The sequence below is a fragment of the Phyllobates terribilis genome, unplaced genomic scaffold (genome assembly GCF_046119375.1).
Source record: "Phyllobates terribilis strain yellow unplaced genomic scaffold, ASM4611937v1 Scaffold_2__4_contigs__length_985480577, whole genome shotgun sequence".
NCBI lineage: Eukaryota > Metazoa > Chordata > Amphibia > Anura > Dendrobatidae > Phyllobates > Phyllobates terribilis.
Window position 1 is genome coordinate 76,699,157 of NW_027362762.1, and position 22,001 is coordinate 76,721,157.

General features: G+C 42.2%; 1 protein-coding gene across 1 annotated transcript in view; it reads right to left on the reverse strand.

Moving 5' to 3' along the window:
• ARHGAP42 (Rho GTPase activating protein 42) overlaps positions 1-22,001 on the reverse strand; it is a 343,252-nt gene that overhangs the window by 219,835 nt on the left and 101,416 nt on the right. Inside the window, exons 2-3 of the mRNA XM_073662140.1 lie at positions 16,062-16,157; positions 6,500-6,561 (exon numbers count right to left, since the gene is read on the reverse strand). Coding sequence (XP_073518241.1) covers positions 6,500-6,561; positions 16,062-16,157 — 158 coding nt within the window. The remainder of the gene's footprint in view (positions 1-6,499; positions 6,562-16,061; positions 16,158-22,001) is intronic.

A 22,001-nucleotide genomic window follows, 5' to 3' on the forward strand; every position in this document is an offset into this window, starting at 1 on the left:
AGATCTACGACATGTGATTGCTGCTGAAAAGTGAAAAGAGGGACCACTGGAGCAGCAGAACTGGAGCAACAGAGATTTCAACAGTTTGGATTTCTTAATTTTATCCAATTCCCCGCACTTCCGTAAACTTTTTTTTTTTTTTAAATCACCAGCAACTCATTAGGGCTCATTCACACTTTAGCTTATCTCAGACGAGTGATATCTGTGGTTTTCACAGGTAGCATTTGCATCTATAAAAGTCTATGGGGCTGTGCACATGTCCATGATTTTTTCCATTTTGAACTGTCCGTGCAAAATTGCGAAGCCAGATCCGATCCTAATCTAAGTGTCAGATCAAATCGGCAATGCAAGTCAATGGGTCCGTGAAAAAATTCGGACAGCATTCAGGAGACATCTGAGTACTCTCCCATTTTTTACAGACTGCTGGATAGGAAAAGATAGAGAAACTTTTTTTTTGTTTTGTTTCAAATCCAAGAAAAAGTGATGAAACTTTGACTAAACTCTAATGGTAAAAACTGACTCACTGACCACACTCTGATGACACTGATAAAAAAAACGCTGATGAAAGTCAGACTGATATTCTTGTACAAGAAAATCATTGATGTCTGAATGAGCACTTACATGCTGTAGGTGGAACTGAAAGAAAACCATTCAAAAAATTGTCTCAGACCAACAGTTCTGCTCTGCCAAATCTAAAGCCCCCTATACACTTGAGATGGCGGTCATCCGAATGATAGTTTGGCTGAACATTCGGCGGGCAGATGTCTTCCCGGACTCTCTCATACACAGGAGAACTCAACTGCCGATCGCTCCTGTGTTCTCTATCAGAGGACCACTGTCCGACATCTCGGAAAGATGCTTATCTCTTAGAGAACAAAATAATCGACAGACCAAAATTGGATACGCCACATCCTTCTGTCCCTCAACGTCAATGAGAGACAGTTGGGAGGCCATTACAACTAACATGCATGGACCACCAAATCCAGTCATCTTTCAGTCTAACAAATGGTCAAGTGGGATTCTTCTATGTGGTAATGTCTTTCATGGTGACCACAGACTTGACCACAGAACTCCCGTACAACATTTCTTTATCTGACGTTGCATTTTAGTTGCATTTAGAATTGACCAAAAATTGTCAAATCAAAGGAGTTGGTGTCCAATGCTATTAACTGATAGCTACTAAGATGTGATCCATTGCACCAAAATAGTTGAATCAATGAATATTATTTCAAGGATGAGATGCTCCATAAAAACTTTTAAGATAGATCAAACTCTTGACAAATGCATTAGTTGGATGTTTTTGAGTTAATGGTCTTTCCTAAATAAATGGAATATAGAAGTGCAAAAAATGCTTATTGGCATCTTCTTGTATGGGGACACTCTGTAGCCATCAGACTGGGTAAACAGCCAGGACATTGTGGTCAGTCTGTCCGACCTAATCAGTAAAATCGATAGAATGAGGCTGCACACTGAGCATCTATCTTATCAATACCATGGATGGCAAGAAGAAATAAATCAGTTTTGGAAAAAATCAAGCCAGACGTGTCACTCAAAGCAAGGATCACTAAGCTACGACTTGCCTATTTTGGACACATCATATTAGAAGAGCAATTACTGCAGGAGGACATCATGGTCGGAAGAACAGAAGGAACATGGTGAAGAGGAAGACCAGTGACCCGATGGCTTGATACTATCAAGATAACGGTGGAGAAGACTTTGATATTCTTATCTAGGCTTGCACAAGCAACCCAATTTCTCGATACTATCAAGATAACGGTGGAGAAGATCTTGGTATCTAGGCTTGCACAGGGGAGGAGTCCTGAGGAGATAATTTGCATATTCCCACTGCATTTTGGGGTAAGTGAAGAGTCTCCGCGAGCTCAAAGAACACTGGATTTTGGCTGTTAGAGCTGAAAAGAGGACATCGGTAAAGCGCGCGCCTACCGGCGCACGCATTTTGAAGCTTTTTTTTAAGCTTTTTTCACTGTTTTCAGAACATTAACAATAAGAACATGGAAGAGTCCAGGAGCCATTTGGTGAGCTGCATATCCTGCTACATGTTCACAGACTTGCCAGTGGAAAAGCCAAACTTCACATGCCAGAAATGCAAGCTTGTGTCCCTGTTGGAGGAAAAGTTGCGAAATCTAGAAGAGAGGTTAACTACCTTGAAAATCATTAAGGAAGGTGAAGAGTTCTTAGACAGAGCAGAATTATCTCTTCATGATTCAGAAAGAGAAGAAATTCGAACTGCACCTGACGAAACAGAGGAATGGAAGCATGTGACCCACAGAAGCAGGAGGATCGAGAGGCAGTCAGCACCCATACTGCTCAGGAACCAGTACCAGGCTCTCACGCAGGAGAACCATGAAGAAATACAGCAAAATAAGACTTTGCCAGCAATGAATAACCTTGTAAGCCCTCAGAATCCTCCTGGATGGAGAAAGAAGAATGTTGTGAAGAAAAAACGGAGAGTGGTGGTCATGGGGGATTCCCTGCTAAGAGGAACAGAGGCCGCTATCTGCAGACCAGACATAACCTCAAGAGAAATGTGCTGTCTTCCAGGAGCAAAAATTAAAGATGTGTCTGACAGGATATCAAGACTCTTCAGACCTACAGATCACTACCCATTCCTGCTAATACATGTGGGGACAAATGACACCGCAAGAAAGGACCTGGAAACCATCTGCAGTGACTTTGAAGACTTAGGCAAGAAAGTGAAAGAATTGGGAGCGCAGGTGGTCTTCTCATCCATCCTCCCAGTGGATGGCCATGGAACAATGAGGTGGAATAAGATTCTACAGGTGAACAACTGGCTACGTCGATGGTGCCGTCAACAAGGATTTGGATTTCTGGATCACGGAATGAATTACCTATATGATGGACTACTTGCTAGAGATGGGGTGCACCTTACGAAGACTGGAAAACATGTATTTGGAAGTCGCCTTGCTACACTCATCAGAAGAGCTTTAAACTAGAACAATGTGGGAAGGGAAGCAAAAGGCCAGAAAAAGCCATACAGCTGACAAATACTATTGAGATCTCTGCTACTGGAAGTGGAAAGGAAGAACAAAGACAAAAAAATCTAAATAATAAAAATATGGGAGGAAGAGAAACCAATCACAAACTAAAATGTTTTTATACAAATGCACAAAGCATGGGCAACAAACAAGGAGAATTGGAACTACTAATGCAGGAAAAGGAATATGATGTCATTGGAATCACTGAAACTTGGTGGGACGATACACATGATTGGAATAAAAGGCTAAAAGGATACAACTTATTTGCAAGAAACAGACTTGATAAACGAGGAGGAGGTGTTGCATTGTATGTTAGAAAAGCGTATATCTGCACAGAGATTGAAGCTTCAGAGACTGGGAGTTCTGTGGAAACTATTTGGGTAAGAATACAAGGAGAGAACAACGGAAAGGACACCATTGTAGGCATTTACTACAGGCCACCTGGGCAAGCTGAAGATATGGATGAACTCTTTATGTATCAAATGACCAAGTTCTCCAAAAAATATGACGTAGTGGTCATGGGAGATTTCAACTATCCAGACATTTGTTGGGAATCTCTCTCAAGTAAAACTAACAGGTCAAGCAAATTCTTATCCTCTCTTGCTGACAACTTTATCTTCCAAAAGGTAGGGGAGAAAACAAGGGGATCTGCTACTTTGGATCTAATCCTTATAAACAGGGAGGAAATGGTTGAGGAGGTAAAGGTGGCTGGGACCCTAGGAGGCAGCGATCATGCTATTATAGAATTTTGGATAACTAGAGGAGGAAGACATGTGAAGACTCAAACTTCAAGGTTAGATTTTAGAAAGGCAGATTTTAAGAGACTCAGAAATAGAATAGGAGGGATCCAATGGCTGGATGTCCTTAAGGACAAAAATGTCCAGGAAGGATGGGAAATTTTTAAAAATGAGATTCTCAAAGCACAATCGTTAACAATCCCGAAAAGTAGGAAGAATGGGAAGCATTTAAGGAAACCAGGATGGATGAACACAGAACTTAAACACATGCTAAAAAGAAAGAAAGAAATGTTTATTAAATGGAAAGAGGGAGGCATATCTAAAGAAGATTATAATGCAGTCTGCAGATCCTGCAGGGCACGTATCAGGTTAGTTAAAGCTGACAATGAATTAAGGCTTGCAAGAGATGTCAAAAGCAATAAAAAAGGATTTTGGGGGTATGTCAAAAGTAAAAGAAAAGTCAAAGATGCTATAGGATTTTTGCAGGATAAAAATGGAGAAATGGTAAGAGAGGATGTTGAGAAGGCCGAACTTTTTAATTCCTATTTTGCATCTGTTTTCTCTCAGAAAGAAAATGTAACATCAACTGATCTTCACTGTCCTTTTAAAGGAATAGAGGAATCCAAGTTATCTGTAAACAGAAAGATTGTGAGGGAATATTTAGCTAACATAAATGAGTTCAAGTCTCCAGGTCCAGATGAATTACACCCCAGAGTACTGAAGGAGATCGTAGAAGAAATTTTAGAACCACTCTCCATAATCTTTGAAAATTCTTGGAGAACAGGAGAAGTCCCAGAAGACTGGAGAAGAGCAAATGTTGTTCCTATCTTCAAAAAGGGGAAGAAGGTGGACCCAGGGAACTATAGGCCGGTGAGTCTGACTTCTATACCAGGAAAGATCTTTGAACAAATTATTAAACAACATGTATGTAAGTACATGGATAAGAATGAAGTGATTAACCAGAGTCAGCATGGGTTTGTAACTAACAAGTCATGTCAGACTAACTTAATTTCCTTCTATGACAGAATCACTGACTGGGTGGATCAGGGAAATGCTGTAGATATAGTATATCTTGACTTCAGCAAAGCATTTGACAAAGTATCTCACACCATCCTTATTGAAAAAATGACCAAGTATGCAATGGACCAGGCAACTGTTAGGTGGATTCATAACTGGCTTAGTGATCGCACTCAAAGGGTGGTTGTAAATGGCTTCACATCCAGCTGGATGAATGTCTCAAGTGGGGTACCACAGGGCTCCGTCCTGGGACCTGTATTGTTCAACATCTTTATCAATGATTTAGATGAAGGAATTGAGGGTAAACTGATTAAATTTGCTGATGACACAAAGCTAGGAGGGATAACTAATACTAGAGAAGAGAGAGAGAGGATTCAAAAAGACCTAAATAAACTGGAGCAGTGGGCAGCAACCAACAGAATGGTTTTTAACAGGGAAAAATGCAAAGTACTACATCTGGGCAATAAAAATGAAAAAAGCATATACAGAATGGGAGGAATAGAGCTAAGCAACAGTACATGTGAAAAAGACTTAGGTATACTAATAGATCATAGACTGAAAATGAGTCAACAGTGTGATGCAGCAGCAAAAAAGGCAAATACAATTCTGGGATGTATTAACAGAAGCATACAGTCTAGATCACGTGAAGTCATTATCGGTCTTTACTCCTCTTTGGTCAGACCTCATCTGGAATACTGTGTACAGTTTTGGGCACCACATTTTAAAAAAGACATAGACAAACTGGAGCAAGTTCAGAGAAGAGCGACCAGAATGGTGACTGGTCTGCAAACCATGTCCTATGAGAAACGGTTGCAGGATTTGGGAATGTTTAGCTTGCAAAAAAGAAGACTGAGGGGAGACTTAATAGCTGTCTACAAATATGTCAAGGGCTGTCACATTGTAGAAGGATCATCTTTATTCTCATTTGCACAAGGAAAGACTAGAAGCAATGGGATGAAACTAAATGGGAGGAGACACAGATTAGATATTAGAAAAAACTTTTTGACAGTTAGGGTGATTAATGAGTGGAACAGGCTGCCACGAGAGGTGGTGAGTTCCCCTTCAATGGACGTCTTCAAACAGAGGCTGGACAGACATCTGTCTGAGATGATCTAGTGAATCCTGCTTTGAGCAGGGGGTTGGACCAGATGACCCAGGAGGTCCCTTCCAACTCTACCAGTCTATGATTCTATGATCTTCCTACAAATCGTTCATCCATTAAGTCGCCATGGCTCGAGATCAACCTGAAGGCCGTTAAAAAAAAATGATCATCATGGCCAGTTACGCCCTCTACAGTAATGATAGGTGATTGCAAAGGTCACATACCACCAATTTGTTCCCTGCCACGGGATCAGAAAAGTCAAGCCCAGAGTGACAAGCCCAGAGTGACCACCTAATGCCCGGGACAGCGCCATTGTAACAAGTGGTAGTACACAACAGACAACCTCTTTAATTGAATCTACAAAGAAATGGACAGCAATATGAATAAGAGATAACAGAATGGATGGAATTGATGTGACTTTGGCAAGGTAGACATGGAGTCACTCTACAAATGGAGGAATTTCCATTGTAAATTGCAGTAAAAATCCCGAAACTCAAATCATACTAAAGTCGATCAGCACAAGTAACAGTCTGCGATCAATTGCTGTTTGTTTGTTTTTTTTTCTGCTCATTATTAGTCCCGGATGATTATGGTTCACTCCGATGCAAAAAAAAAATGTTTCTTACCAGTCTCCTTCTTTCTTCCTCTACAGTAATGAGTAGGCGAGCAAATTCTTTCAAGGATTGAGCTGAAAGAAAGGAAACAAAGTTAAGTGCATGTATTGATTCCCTGATAAAAGGACTTTAGAGGAACATGACAGCTAAAAAGAGACTTGTCAAAGAAAACCCATACACAAGACTATTAAAGGGGCACTAAAACTAGAATTTGATGATAGCAGGGGAGCTCAAAGGAAGGAAGATTGTGGAATATTTGTCAGCCTGTGATCCCTGAAAACAAACACACTTTTAGAAATCAACTCATGACCGACTCAAAGGTTTTTTTTCTCTTTTAAATATAATTTGTCCATTCCTGCATTTTCTTTAAAAAATACAATCAGCGCTGTACTCACCATCCCTGGGTCCACCGTCGAGTCTCTGTTGCTGCTCCCGGTATGTGGCAATGCCTGCTGCAATAATGTCACCTTGACAGCACAGCAGTGATCGGCTCTGAGTGGGGTATTTCCATGTAGACGGATTGCCCACCTCCGAGCTGCTGAGCCACAGCCAATGCAACATACTGGAAGCAGCAGCGGAAGCTCACCTGTGGACCCAGTGTCAGAATTCCAGTTGTCCTTCTACAGTTTGACCACTAGTGGCTGCTTTTGTTCACCTCAATAATTGTGTTGCAATACCACTCATTACCACGGGGGGCTGCTGTTGTGTTCTGCAATTGCCCTTTACTAAGATATCAGATTCTGAACCTGTGGGATCCATCTTGTTTCCTGTTTGGGCCTACTTAAAGCCGTGTGGATTTCTCACTCATTGCTTGAGTATTGTGTCTAGCTGTTAGCCTAGTTTCCAGTCTCCAAGCTCCTGAACATTCTTACCTAGATTATTCTCACCTATCTACGGGTTGCTTCCTTCAACTCCCTTTGCTAACTACAAAAACTTCTTCTATCGCTTGCTGTTCCTGTTCATGCTCCTCCAGCCACTGGTTTTCAGCAATACTACACCAGTATCGTAACACCCAGGTAAAGCGAGTACAGCAAGGTTTGTTTATTTTTTTTCAATAAAATGCAGTGAGGGATGAATTATATTTGAGAGGGAACAACTCATGTAAGCCACCTCCCCATAAACATTAACTAAAAGTAGGTGGAACCTACTTACATCCGGGGTTCAGGTGGCCCATTATTGTCTATGAAGGGCTTTGCGACAGAGAACACTGGGGTATGCAACCTGTTAGTTTTCAAACATTTAACCTGTTTGAATAACAGAAGTTAATTCACGGGCAGAGGAGTTTCTCAGAGACCTAATAAACGCTGGCCCAAACTAAGCGCTCATGTTTATGAGGGAGTGATCAGCTGGGGCTGGATTCACAGCTACACAGCTCAGTACTGCTCTGTAATGTGCTTCATGGTGCTGCTACTTCATTCATGTGCTATAGAGAGACAGGAATGCATGAATACCTCATGCTATTCATGGTAGACATCATAGCAGCTAGTTTCTACCCACTAGGCCAGAGACAACTGAAAATTAGATAATAGAGAGTGGAAAATTGGCAATACATGTAAAGTACAAGTTATTCTTCATGGAAAAACATGACATCTTGTCCTGACCAGTCACGAGAAGTGAGCGTCCTCCGTGTTACAGGCAGCTAAAGGATCTTACAGCAAGAGAACCTCAACAAACAACCCCTGAGCTTCAGGCTATGGTAATGAAGTTTACTACTACTGAGAAGGAAGAGGTGGATATGAGGTCCTCATCAAAGCGATGCTACATACCGGAGGGACCATTGCTAGGGTCAGTGGCCTTGAAAAGAAAAGTGAGAAGAATCTGCCGGTAAAATGTAAGAAATATCCAGCGCTCGGGGATTCTGCAATGTTATTAGAAAGAGTAGGAAGACGTTATAAATCAATTTTTAGCGTTTTATAAATTTTACATATTGTAGTCTGCAAAACACATCAGTATATATAGTGGCTGCCGCAGCATTTCTGGCGGTCTCTGGAGAGATCCGATACGTGATATTTCCCTTCTCTCCAGCCTCGAAATATGGATGGTAAGATCCCTCACTTTACCAAACACATTTGTAACTTTGAAAATATGGAAATTTACTCGAAAATACCATTATTTAATAGAAAAAAAACCCACTTATGTGGGGGCCGTTGTGTAGCAATGCAAGGAGTCGATGGTGGGTGAAGACTTCGTATCCATTACTGGTGAGGAAACCAAAATGGCGAGGCTTCACTCTGATGGCTAGGTCCTTCTGGTTTTAATATTATATTCCTGGAGGACACTTGGTTCTTCAAGGCCTGATTCCAAAGTGCTCCCCTACACTTGCGCTATGTCTTTAATTGTAGCTAACCGAAATTTCTACATTAAGGGGACAAAGCAGGGGGTTTCCAAGTCCATAGGTGCCTACAAGTTGGCAAAATTCTCCTTATTGTCCCTCCGCCTTCCAGCCATCCTCATGTCCTCCTCTTATGCCTACAGTACAGTAAGGGACTGGGTAACATAGAGATACTCATACTTTATTGTCATATATATGGTATATATGCAGGTAGGGAATCAGGATATAAACAGATCAGCAATAACTATCATAAAACTACCTAACCAAACTTATGTAAGTCCCCTACTGCCACCAAAACTGCTCTGCCCCTCGGAGGCATGGACTCCACAAGATCTCTGAGTGTGTTTATTACCAAAATTATTAGCATCAAATACTTTAATCTTTTAACCTCTTCACGTCATGCCCAAATTTCCGTTTTTATTTTTTCCTCCCCTTCTTCCAAGAGCCGTAACTTTTTTTTTTTCCATCTACATAGCAGTATGAGGTCTTGATTTTTTGCAGGATGAATTGTATTTTTGAAATACATCATTCATTTTATCATATCATGCACTGGAAAGCAGGGGAAAAAAAATCCAAGTGGGTCGAAATTGCGAGAAAAGTGCAATTCCACAATTGGGTTTTTGGGTTTTTTATTTATCATGTTCGCTGCATGGTAACATTGACCTGGCAATAGGATTCCCCAGGTCAGTACGAGAATGCAGATATCACATATGTATAGGTTTGTTTTTTTTTATTTAAGTGGTAAAAAAAAAAAAGAAGAAATTTGTCAAAAAAAAATTTAAAAAAATTTGTCGCCATTTTCCGAGACCCATGATGTTGTCATTTTTTGGGATCTGGGGCCGGGTGATGGCTTATATTTTTGCGCACTGAGCTGACGTTTTTACTGATATAAGAAGTGGACAACCCCTTTAATTAGCGATATTTCGGGGGTAGATATAATATAGAAATGTTTATTGTTTTGGGGTGGGGTGGAAAAAAAAAACTACGCAAAAACAGCAATTTCACCAATATTTTTTGAAATTTACTGTTTGGTAAAAACAATGTCACATTCAACACATTACATTCTAAGATGCAGCAAACCTTAAAGTGTAACTGTCATTTCAGGTGACCGCGTGATTGTATATGTGAAACAGCACTATTACGTGACTTCTGCTCAACATTTTTCACCAGGTTTCCCCTTTGCAGGCTTCCTCTCCAGTTTTCATACACTGCACACACAAACATGAAGGATTCCTGCTCTCTCCTCTCTATTTGTTCAGAAGCTAAAACTGCAAGGAGCCCATTATACAGAAGTACTGAGCAGTGTAGCTCCGAATCCAGCACTTACTACAATGCTGCAATGCCATCTGTCTGTGTCTTTCCTGTAGTGAGGGACAGAAGGAAGGGAATGAGAAGAAGTGTCTCAAGTGGAGAAGGAAGCATATTACTCCGGTAATATAGTTTTCAAAGTTTCTTATATTCGCTCACATATCCCATGACTTTTAATGTGTTAATTATTAAGTTAACATTTCTATATTAATTTATTCCGGAGAATACACAGCAGAATCCAGCAATGTCCCGGTTGTAGATGAGGCTGTTTTGATCATGTAGTCACTGAGCTACAATGTTGTGTCTCCGGTCGCTGCCTGTCTAGACCTGACTTGTTTATCTTTCTAACACCCGGTCTAACCTGACTTCGAGGTTCTCTGTCAGAATCTCGGCTTCTTATTCAGTCTCTTATTTATTTATTTTACTCACTTCTATAGCGCCATTAATTCCACAGCGCTTTACAGACATTACCATTGTCCCCATTGCGGCTCACAATCTGCATTCCCCTATCAGTATGTCTTTGGAGTGTGGGAGGAAACTGGGGAACCCGGAGGAAACCCACGCAAACATGGGGAGAACATACAAACTCCTAGCAGATGTTGTCTTTGCTGGGATTTGAACTCAGGACCACAGTGTGGCAAAGCTACAGTGCTAACCACTGAGCCACCATACAGTGCTAACCACTGAGCCACCATACAGTGCTAACCACTGAGCCACCATACAGTGCTAACCACTGAGTCACCGTGCTCTTCCATGACATCTGCAGGTGGGGACATATTGGAGATTCATTACATTGTTGGTGGATCTGTGGCACCCCTGGGGGTTCAGTCGCCACAGAGGTACTGCACCTCACCCAGAGGTGTGGTGCCTCCTTCTCTCAGGTAAGGAGGGAGTACTGCCTGGGACCTCAACACCCGCATTCAACACTACACTGCTCCAGACCAGCTGGAAGGGCAAGATGCACTGTGTTCTGCTGAGCCCTGTCCCTGGCTGGAGTGGGGGGAACCAAAGAGAGGGGGAACCAGCAGTGGGTGAGGGTGGAGGATGCAGAACAGGGGAGCACCATAATAGGAGGTATATATAAAGGGAAGCCATCTTAGGGTGGGAGGAGTACTGTGCAGGGAAGTGAGAGAAAGAAGGGGAGCAGAGTCTCTTCAGGAGCTCTACTCCATGTTTGGGGCCTAGTAATAGAGGCCCAGGAGGGGAGCAGAGGAGGAAGGCTCCGTTTTACAGAATGGATCCCAGGGGGTACGGTGAGTGCAGGACGGCACCCATACGCCCCGAATCTGCCAGGTGTCAGAGGGATCAGGCCGCAAGAAGGCCACCGGTCCCTGGACCAGCCGTGTTACTCCAGGTCTCGGCTGGAAAATCGGAGGCTTCTGCACTTTCATGGTGCAGTTGCCACCACAGTCTCACCCTAGTCACCGTGAAGGGCATCAAGTAGGTCCGGGAACTCCAGGTTGCCCAGAGGGACTTCAGAGCACCCGATCGGGACTGAGTGTGGGAAAGCGCAGGGCAGGAGGGAGAAGACCCAGCGCGGGAAGTCGGTCTAGTAAGGAACATAAAGAAAGCGGGGTTCCGTCAAGCGCTCCTGATATATTTGAGAAAGTGCTGAACCCCTTGGCTGGTAGACGGAGTGCGACGCGGAGGCTGACACTCGTACAGTGTACCTGAGGAACTTGATTAAGAACTGTGAGCAAAACTCGGATGACTGCACTGCACTGCCTCCGTCAGTTATTTCTTCTGCGCCATCTCGCCTGCACTACAAGCCCCAGCATCACCACCATCTGCACTTACACTGCCCCAGGGGCCCGCTCCGCCTGTGGGGAGCAAGAACATCCCAGCTGCCATCCCATCACCCCCGGAGGTCTGCAGCAGCGCCGGTAACTATTACCGGAAACCACAGATGGCGTCACGAGACAAACTGTACACTAAAACCCCTTTTTAAAGAGAGACCCAGAGTACGGGCCCGGAAGCCGACTGCCGTGACCTCCCAAACAAGGTAAAAGGCCCGGGTACCGAGTCCCCTATATTCCCCCTGGGTGACACAGATCTGAGCTCAGATGACTTCTTTGTAGTAAAATTGAAAATGATTGTTTAGTGACAATACGTTCTCTCTCAATGGTCCAAAAGGGGAATGTTCTCCAGCACCAAAATAGAGTAGTTAAAACTTAGCCTTTAATCATATAGGATAAGAAAAATAGCCAAATGTGCATATAACAAAAAACAAAACAAAACACGCATTTCGGGTAGAAAAACTCTTAATCAAAGGTTTAAGGTTTTTCTACCCAAAACAAATAAGCATTATGAGGTTTTTAATATGTTCAAATTCTGCCAATTTTTTTTAACCTATATGATAAAGGCTAGGTTTTAACTGGCTGGATTAAGGGTTTTTCTACCCAAAACACATAAGCATTATGGGTTTTTGTAATCCCTTAGGGTTTTTTTCAAATTCATTTTTTCCTCCCCTTCTTCCAAGAGTCAAAACGTTTTTATTTTTCCATCAATATGGCTGTGTGAGGGCTTGTTTTTTGCAGGACAAGTTGTACTTTTGAATGACTCCATTCATGTTACCATATAGTGCACTGGAAAACGGGAAAAAAATTCCAAGTGCGGTGCAATTGCTAAGAAAAAGTGCAATTCCACAATTGTTTTGCGAGTTTTTTTGATTTACCATGTTCACTCCAGGTCAGTACGAGTACGCAGATACTAAACATGTATAGGGTTTTTTTTAAAAAAAAAATATTTGGAAATTTGTATGAAAAAACTTTTTTGCTTTTCTCGCCATTTTCATTTTTTGGGTTCTGGGACTGGGTGAGGGCTTATTTTTTGTGCCCTGTGCTGACGTATTCACTCATACCATTTTATGATGTTTTGATCGCCTCTCACGTTTTGATCACCAAAAAATGTAATTCTGGAGTTTCGATTTTTTTTTTCCCGTTACGCCATTCACCGATCGGATTAATTTACTTAATATTTTGATAGATTGGACATTTCTGAATGCAGCGATACCAAATACGTGTATTTTATTTATTTTTTGTTCAATGGGGTAAAAGGGGGGGGGGGTAATTTGAACATTCCTTTTTTATTTATTTTTTTTCGTATTTTTAAAAACTTTTTATTTTAACTTAAAACTAGGAGCACGGTGTCCTACTGCCGTAGCAGCCAGCCTTAGGAAACACTGGAACATCACACATTAAAATATTTTTGTCTCTCAGGGATAAAAACAAAATCAGACCAATCAGATTCCAGATATTTTCTAAACTTAAAAATAAAATTCCGTGCACATTTTGTACATTTTTTAAGCAGATTCTTAGTATAATAAAAGGAAGCATACTTTACATTACAAAAGGTAAATTCCCCTTGGAACAGTATTCCCTTACAAAACTAACTTGCATGGCATCCAATCCCGCAGGAATTTCTTAATTCAGATCATATGTGTACAGCGCACATTCCGGTACATATAGTGCTGTTACATTGTAGATATTAATTGGCACATAAATAACTGTTTCGAAGGACTCATATCGTTACGGCAGCTATGCAAAAGAAGAAGATCACAGTTCCCACTTTCATCATTATCCTTATACCACCGGGACCAAATTGAGCAGATGAGCCGCACAGGACTCAATACTGTAACTAATTCTCTTCAGATGTTTTCAGTGTTGGAGCTGACAAATCGTATGATCAGAGCGAACTTATAGATGATTGTACTATGAGATCAGAAGACCTCCCGATGTGTCTTACAGGGCATGGATTTTCAGAAAATTACCAGGTTTATGTGTTACATGTAGTTTTTTTTCTTAATTTACAGCAATATTTTATTTTTCATATCATTATCTTTATTAAGAAAACAGAAATAGTAATCTTACAATTTTCACACTGGCCATTCGGGCTTTTTTTAGACTCATACTTCCTGTCCTTTCAGAATGAGTTTGCAGCAAGCTCACTATCATTACAGGCAGGGTTACAATGACAGGTGACACCTCTATACAACACTGATAACATAGTATCTACAATTCACAATAAATAATATCACCGCTCCATCTTCCTTCACAATGACCTTCGCACACGCTCATTAGATGCTTCAATACAAAAGATAGGGTGGAGTCTAATCGTTGCTGCTAATGTACATGTAACTTTCCTGAAACAACAGAAAGTTAGAGTCTGAAATAGCCCCAGAGGCCGGTGTGGGAATTGCACAATTTATAATTTTATACAGATTGTAAAAAAAAAAAAAAAATTGCCAACATTTTAAAAGAAAATAGATTTACTACAAAACTCTGATTTAAACCACTGGTCATTTTCTGATGACACATTCCCTTTACGGAGGCATAGGAGAAGGGAAAATCACATATCTACCAATGTAAAAATGTGAAAGGGGGTTTACCGAGCTTTAATATTGGTGACCATTTTTTAGGCTAGATCATCACTTTGTGATTGGTAGGAATTAGTGCACACTCGTTTAACCCTTTCGCCGAGCACGCTCGGGTGCTTGCCCAGTATCTTCGGCGTGCTCGTATATTAAGTTCAAGTCCCTGCGTCTGCGTGATATATGGCTGTTAGACAGCCTCAACACATGTGAGGATTCCCTAACAAACAAGCAATCTCTGCATGTGTTGAGGCTGTCTAACAGCCATAAATCATTCAGACTCAGGGACTCAAACTTAATATACGAGCACGCCGAAGATACTCGGAAAGCATGCTCGTCGAAAGTGTTAAACAAGCATGCTCACTCATCACTAGTAGGAATCTGACTACTGACAACCCAGCTGATTATTGTTTACTTAGGCACAACGCCATACCATACTTATCAGCATGTCCCAAGATCGGGGACATTTAAGTTCTGCCCTGAACAGACCAGGAATGCCCCCAAATACAGCTTTTTTAAATTAACAAAAGCACCACTACTTTCTGACTCAACTCAGCCTGAAGGACTGTCCATATAGGGGTTGCTAAAATTACAAAAACATTGCTGCTTGTTTTCCAAAAACAGCGCCACCCCTGTCTACAGGTTGAGAGTGGGACTGCAGGTCAGTTAAATTTAAGTCAATGGGTCTTAGCTTCCTTGCCACATACAACCTGTGGGCAGGCATGGTGCTGCTCTTAGAAAAATCCATAGATTTCTACAACTGGGAAACTCCTTGACAGAAGGAAAATTGGAGCAATTAGTCATTAGCGCCTCAGCTATACAGATGTGTCCTTCCTTACCTTTCTTTTCCCCCTCCCCAGGCTCGATATTACATGAAAGCAGCACGAGATGAGCAGTTTAAAAAAACATCATAATTTTGCGATACTCTGTTGGGAGATGTTTATGATTATTGTGTCTATATGTGTCAAGCCACCTAGTGGCCGTGATGTGAATCGCACACTGTCAAGAATCTTGCTTACATATCGTGACAACGGATTGAATTTGTATCATGTCCTTAAAGGAATTGTCCACCTATAGGGATACATTTTTTTCTTATTTAAATGCATGTATTTGGGGCTAGAAAGATATCATTTTGCAAATGGGTTTTACTAGAAATGTTGCAGTGTTTGCCTTTTATAGTATCTGAGTTGAACTGTTTATTGCTGGCTGCAGAATGAGTTAACTGAGAATCCGTCGGTGAGCTTTGTCTGACAGCAGAATTTGTAACTCATTTTATCTGTTTTTTTTAGCTGATTTATGACCACAGACTGAATCAAAGTTGAATAAGGAGTAAAACAAAGGGTCTGTAAAGTCTGAATGGTGCAAAATTAATAATAAAACCTAAATGCAAAAAATATTTTTAGCCCCAAATACAACTAAAAATTAAAAATAAAAGTAGACAACCTCTTTAATGAAATATGCAGATAAGCAAGGGCAGACACATCTGCAGATTCTACATTGCAGACTGATGGACTCTTTACACGTTGCACATCATCATATCATTACGCATATAATGCGGCTCTCACCGATGTTTATTTCGTCATCTGTTTCGGCATCGCCAATGCATTCAAACTGGAAATCTTGCAAGGAATGGGAAAATTTCTGCACGGCCATGGACAGATCTAGAATATAATAATGAAGAATCGTGAATAAGCTGCAACAAATAATTGTCATACTGGTAAAGAGTCATAGAAGCCCCTGCCCTGATAATATTATGGGGGTCACAAGGTGACCAAATGATTGCCAGTACCTGTAAAGAGAGCAGTGGAGACTATAGCATCTTTACCGCTGTAATAAAGATATAAGAATGGCTGCAATACCACTCATGGCCACTATACAATGTACGGCGCTGTCACATTTCTAATCAGTGTCATCTCTAATTAGCGGATAGTCGGAGTGACGGGTGATGGATCTCTACTGATCTGATACTGATGACATGGTATCCATATCAAAGTATCAGAAGTCCCTTTAAGAAACACTCATACTGAGTGACATTTGAAAATGAAGAGGAAACGATGCAGAAAATATATTCGAATATCAACAAATCACAAACAGAATATTGATTTACTTTTTTAGCCAAGATAAGAAATTTTGCTAAATTTCACCCAATCACATTTACGCTGACAACCACATATCCTTAAAGGGGTAGTCCTAACTTAGTAAGTCATCACCAATCCATAGGATCGATAATTTGGTGATCGCTGGAGATTCCACTGCTGAAACGCCCCACGATCTTGAAAACGGGACTCTGAAGTCCCTGTTTGAATGGAGCTTTGATCACGCACGCTCATCACCGATACATTCATTGCTGGACATAGTTGAGTGGTTGCTTACCTATTGCAGTCCTATAGACAATGAAAAGAGCAATGGCCGCACAAGGATGAGCACAGGGCTCCACTACCTCGAACAGTCCCATCGGCAATGAAAGGAGCAATGGTGTGAATGCGCGACCATCACCCCAGTCAAAGTGTGGGGGTTCCAATTTAATAAGTCAGCACCAATCCATAGGATAGATGATAACTTGATAATTGCTGGAGATTCCACTGCCGAAACTCCCCACAATCCAGGACTCTGAATGCAGCTTTGACCGCGCATGCGCATCACTGATCCATTCATTGTCTATGGGGTTGCTGGACATAGCTGAGTACAGGGCTTAGTCACCTCTTGCAGTCCTATAGACAATTAAAAGAGCGATGGCCACACATGCATGAGTACTACACTTGGATACCTCCAGCAGTCCCATAGACAATAAAAGGAGCGGTGGTGCGCATGCGCAACCAACACTCCTTTAAAAATCCTGTGTCGGTGGTCCCAAGTCATCACCAATCCACAGGATAGATAACTTGGTGATCACTGGAGATTCCACTACCAAAACGCTCACGATCCTGAAAACAGGGCTTTGAAGTCCCCGATTAAATGGAGCTTTGATCGCGCATGCGCATCACTGATCCATTCATTGTCTTTGGGGTTGCTGGACATAGCTGAGTGCTTGGTTACCTTTTGTAGTCCTTTAGACAATGAACAGAGCGATGACCGCATATGCATGAGTGCAATCCTTGTATACCTCCAGCAGTCCCATAAATAATGAAAGGAACGGTGGTGGACTATCACCCTAGCCAAAGCCCTGTGCGGGGGGGAAGGGAGTCCCAACTTAGTAAGCCATTACTAATCCACAGGATAGATAACTAATTGATCGCTGGAGATTCCACTGCTGAAACCCCCCTAGGATCCTGAAAACAGAGCTCTGAAGTCCCCGATTGAATGGAGCTTTGATTGCGCATGCGCATCAATGATCCATTCATTGTCTTTGGGGTTGCTGGACATAGCCGAGTGCTTGGTTACCTTCTGCAGTCCTAAGGACAATGATCAGAGTGATGGACGCATATGGATGAGCACAGGGCTCGGCTACCTCCAGCAGTCCCAAAGACAATGTGCGGCCATCACTCCATTCCAAGCCCTATGGGGGGGTTGCAGCAGCTAAACCAACTAGTTATCATATGCTAAGTTGGGACAACTTCTTACCCCTTTGGGGCACTAGACTCCTTTCATGGCTACCAAATATTGCCAATATAAAAATGCAAAATTCCAAAATCCCCATCATACCGCCACACACTGTACACAAATAGCATCTTTCCGACATGTCTAAGTCATCTGCCATATGACAGAAAAGATTCTATTTCCACCCCGTAAATAAGGGTCAAACCTGCAATTGCTGTCTATCAATCAATCTAAGTTTAGTTGCTCCATTGTGGATCTGTCTTTCAATTCAGGGGGAGAATTATCATCCATTTACTTTGAAATTCCTCCTGGCACAGACATGTAATTTTTCTTCATTGGGCTTCATTTAAAGGTCATTTTCCCTCAAAGCTTTCTCCAGCCATTTGAGACCCGCTGAGCTAAATTGTCATTGATTAAAATAATTAGATGCTGAAAGCGCCCTGAAAGATTCGACGTACTGTACAAGACTTCCTATTCAATTAAAGCATTTCTGAGATTTTGGCTATATGGAAAACTAATAGTACAGGAAAGTTCTGGAGGGAGAATAATATAGTATACCTAGCCCTACAAAATAATGAAAAAAGTATCAGGTGCTATTTAAAGAGATCATTCCCATATTCAAAAATGGATATTGTTGGATAGTAAAAACAAGCACTTTTGCAATTTACTGCTTATTAATATTTCCAGCCGTTCTTGAGATATTAACACTTTTCTTTTGTTTATTGCCCATTGCCTAGGAGACCGACCACCTCTGCTGTCTAGTTTGTAAGCACTGCGCTGAAGTTGGCCAGGATTAGGGGGTAACAGCACGCTCCAACGATCTTGGCCAGCTTTATAACAGTACTTACAAGCTCATTAGAAAAAAAAAGCTTGTAAGCAGTGTGCATGTTTAGCAGCGGTAGTTGGTTTCCAAGGCAGTGAGCTGTAAACTCAAAATAAAAGTGTGGATATCTCAAAAACGGCTAAAGATTTTAACGAGTGTTAAATTGCAAAATTGCTTGTATTCTCAAGCACTATACGACAATACACACTTTATTAAAGATGCGAAAAACCCTTTAAGAACATCAAAGAGGTGTTCTCATCTCAAACATTTATGGAGTACCCACAGAATATGCCATTAATACATGTGGGTAATACCCCTGGACAATGTAAATCTGATAATCCCTGTTCTTCAATTTGCAGCCAGGAAAGAGCAAAGTTGGCACCTCCCCATCGGACTCACAGAGTATTTGGCAATAGTGGAACTTGGGGACACTGGACCCAAGTTCTCCTAATAGATGAGGGTCTTGGTAAGGGACTGGTACTCATCTGGTGTCACGCAAGGTGAGGGAAAGACTAAGTGCAACACAAAGGGAAGAGGGGGAGGAAGCCCAAACACTAGGGAAAGGGAGAGTGGAGACCCCTAGGCAGATCTAATATCACCCTCCTACCCTATCGTCCCTATATAGGTTCCACACCTATCGTCCGAGCAGGAACCTAAGCCCTGAATGTCCCTAGAGTTGGCCCTAGATAGGGAGGGGAAAGGGTGAGCACTAGTCAAGCCCCACTACAAACTAAAGACAACAAGGTAGACAAACAAAGGGGATACACTTAGCTTGAGCAGACATCAGAGAGATAACGCCAAATGTCCTCCAAGGGCACCAGAGAAGAAACTAGCCGACTGCTAATGCTCCAAGCCTACACAGAGGTACATAGAACTATCACTGGCGACTCTCTGGAGAAACTGAAACTATTTAACTACCAAGCAAGGGTGTGTCAATCAGCAGCAGAAGGTGGAGGTCGCTGCTGGATCCTAAAGGAAGAAGGATATAACTATACTACAGAGATGAGAGGATCAAGAAGGTGTCTGCAATGCCAAACACAGTGACCTTCTACAGGTAGCTCCAGAGTGACTGTCACACCTGACACACCCGTGACATCAGACATGCTTGGTATATATTGTGAATATACTAAATACTGGAATACACATTATTTAAAGGGGTGTTCCCATCTTAGATATTTATGGCATATCTGTAGGTAACGCTGGATAGATATGGACTCCATCTATCTCAAGTACGGGGACTTTGTCCTATGCCAGAGAAAAATGGAGCAGGAACTGTGCATTCTTGGTTCTCTCCATTCATTTCTACGGGAAGATAGCCCCTAGTAGTGAATGAAGAGAGACGTGCTTGTGTAGCCACCTCTTTATTCACACGGCTCCGATCTCAAGGTAGATGCAAGTCTTGATACTATTCCCTTTTACCAAGTTGTGTCCCCATACTGTAGCACTGATTGGACAGTGGAAGACCCTATTCACACTCTGACGCTAAGTTCCCACCATGAGCGTTTGAGTTTTTGATATTGTAAAATTTCTGCACCTATTATGTAAATTAGGTTACTTGCAAAATTGTACAATATCAAAAACTCAAAACTTATGGCGGGAACGTAGCCTAATGTATACATTCCCAGGAGGAATAACAGAGTGATGATACAACACATTTCTTAGAAGAGATGATGCCATTGTTGTTTCATAAAGAATACAAGTAGTTACTAAACACTTCATTCCAGGAGAGATGACAAATTCTCATATAGATTAAGGCGCTCTCCAACATATTAAAAAATTTGGCCACGGGCCGAAATTAAAGAAAAAAAAAAATACACAATACTTGGTCGTAGCGCCGTCGCTTCCGCAGCCATAACGATGTCGACTACTCGCGTGACCTCTGCAGCCAAATACTGGGATACATTATTAAAGTCAGAAAACCTCTTTAAGACCCCGTGCACACAGCAAAGACATTATGGAGGCACGCAGAGGTCTTGTGGCTCCATGATGCACTGATACAAGTATTCACAAAACACAGGAGCGGAGAGCCGACAGCTCCTCTATTAGATCTGCAAACAACCAAGATCCTGCTTACTGATGGTTTCCAAGAAACTACATTATAGGATAAAAATAAGCTAAAACTTAACTGAAAACCATAATAAATATCCATTACATAGAAGATTTAGTCAAATATGGAGGTTCACTAAGACATTCATTGGTGACATGATTGTATGTAGTGGACATACAGAAGGTGATGGTCATTTTCTAGACTTACTTTGCTTCATATAGAATATAAACAATATGAATAAAATTATTGGGACATATCTTAATGGCTGAATTCAGGTTTCTCATTCAGTTCCATTGCCGGTCTATAACATCCGGCCCTCTCGCCCCCAAGTGTATAACATTCAGTACCTCATCCCTGCCCCCCCAGAGTATAACATTCGGCCCCTCGCCCCCCCCGTTGTATAGCATCTGGCCCCTCACCCCCCATTGTATAACATCTGGGAGCTGGCCCCCCTGTGTATAACATCAGGCCCCTTGCCCCCAGTGTATAACATCCGGTACCTTGCCGGCCTGGGCGTATTACATCTGGCCCCTCACACCCCCCCCCAGTGTATACCATCTGGCCCCTCACTCCCAGTGTATAACATCCGGCCCCTCACGGTATAACATCCGACACCTTTCCCCCCACCCTGTGTATAACATCCGGCCCCTCACCCCCACTGTGTATAACATCCGGTCCCTCGCCCCCCTCCCTCTGTGTATAATATCCGGTACCTTGCCACTCCAGGAGTATAACATCCGACCCCTCAACCCCCCAGTGTATAGCATCCGGTCTCTAGCCCCCAGTGTATAACATCCGGCTCCTAACCCCCCACCCACCCACCACCGGTTTATAACATCCGGCTCCTCACCCCCGAGTATAACCTCCGGCTCCTCACCCCCCCGTGTATTACATCCGACCTCTCAACCCACCAGTGTATAACATCCAGTTCCTCAACCCCAGTGTATAACATCCGGCTCCTCATCCCCCGTGTATAACTTCCAGCCCCCCACCATGCCATCTGCCTTTACTAACATGTGACAGAATGGCTGGTGGTGCAGAGCTCACTGATACCTGCACGGTCCTGTAATAGGAGCCACCGGGGTAACAAGTCCATCC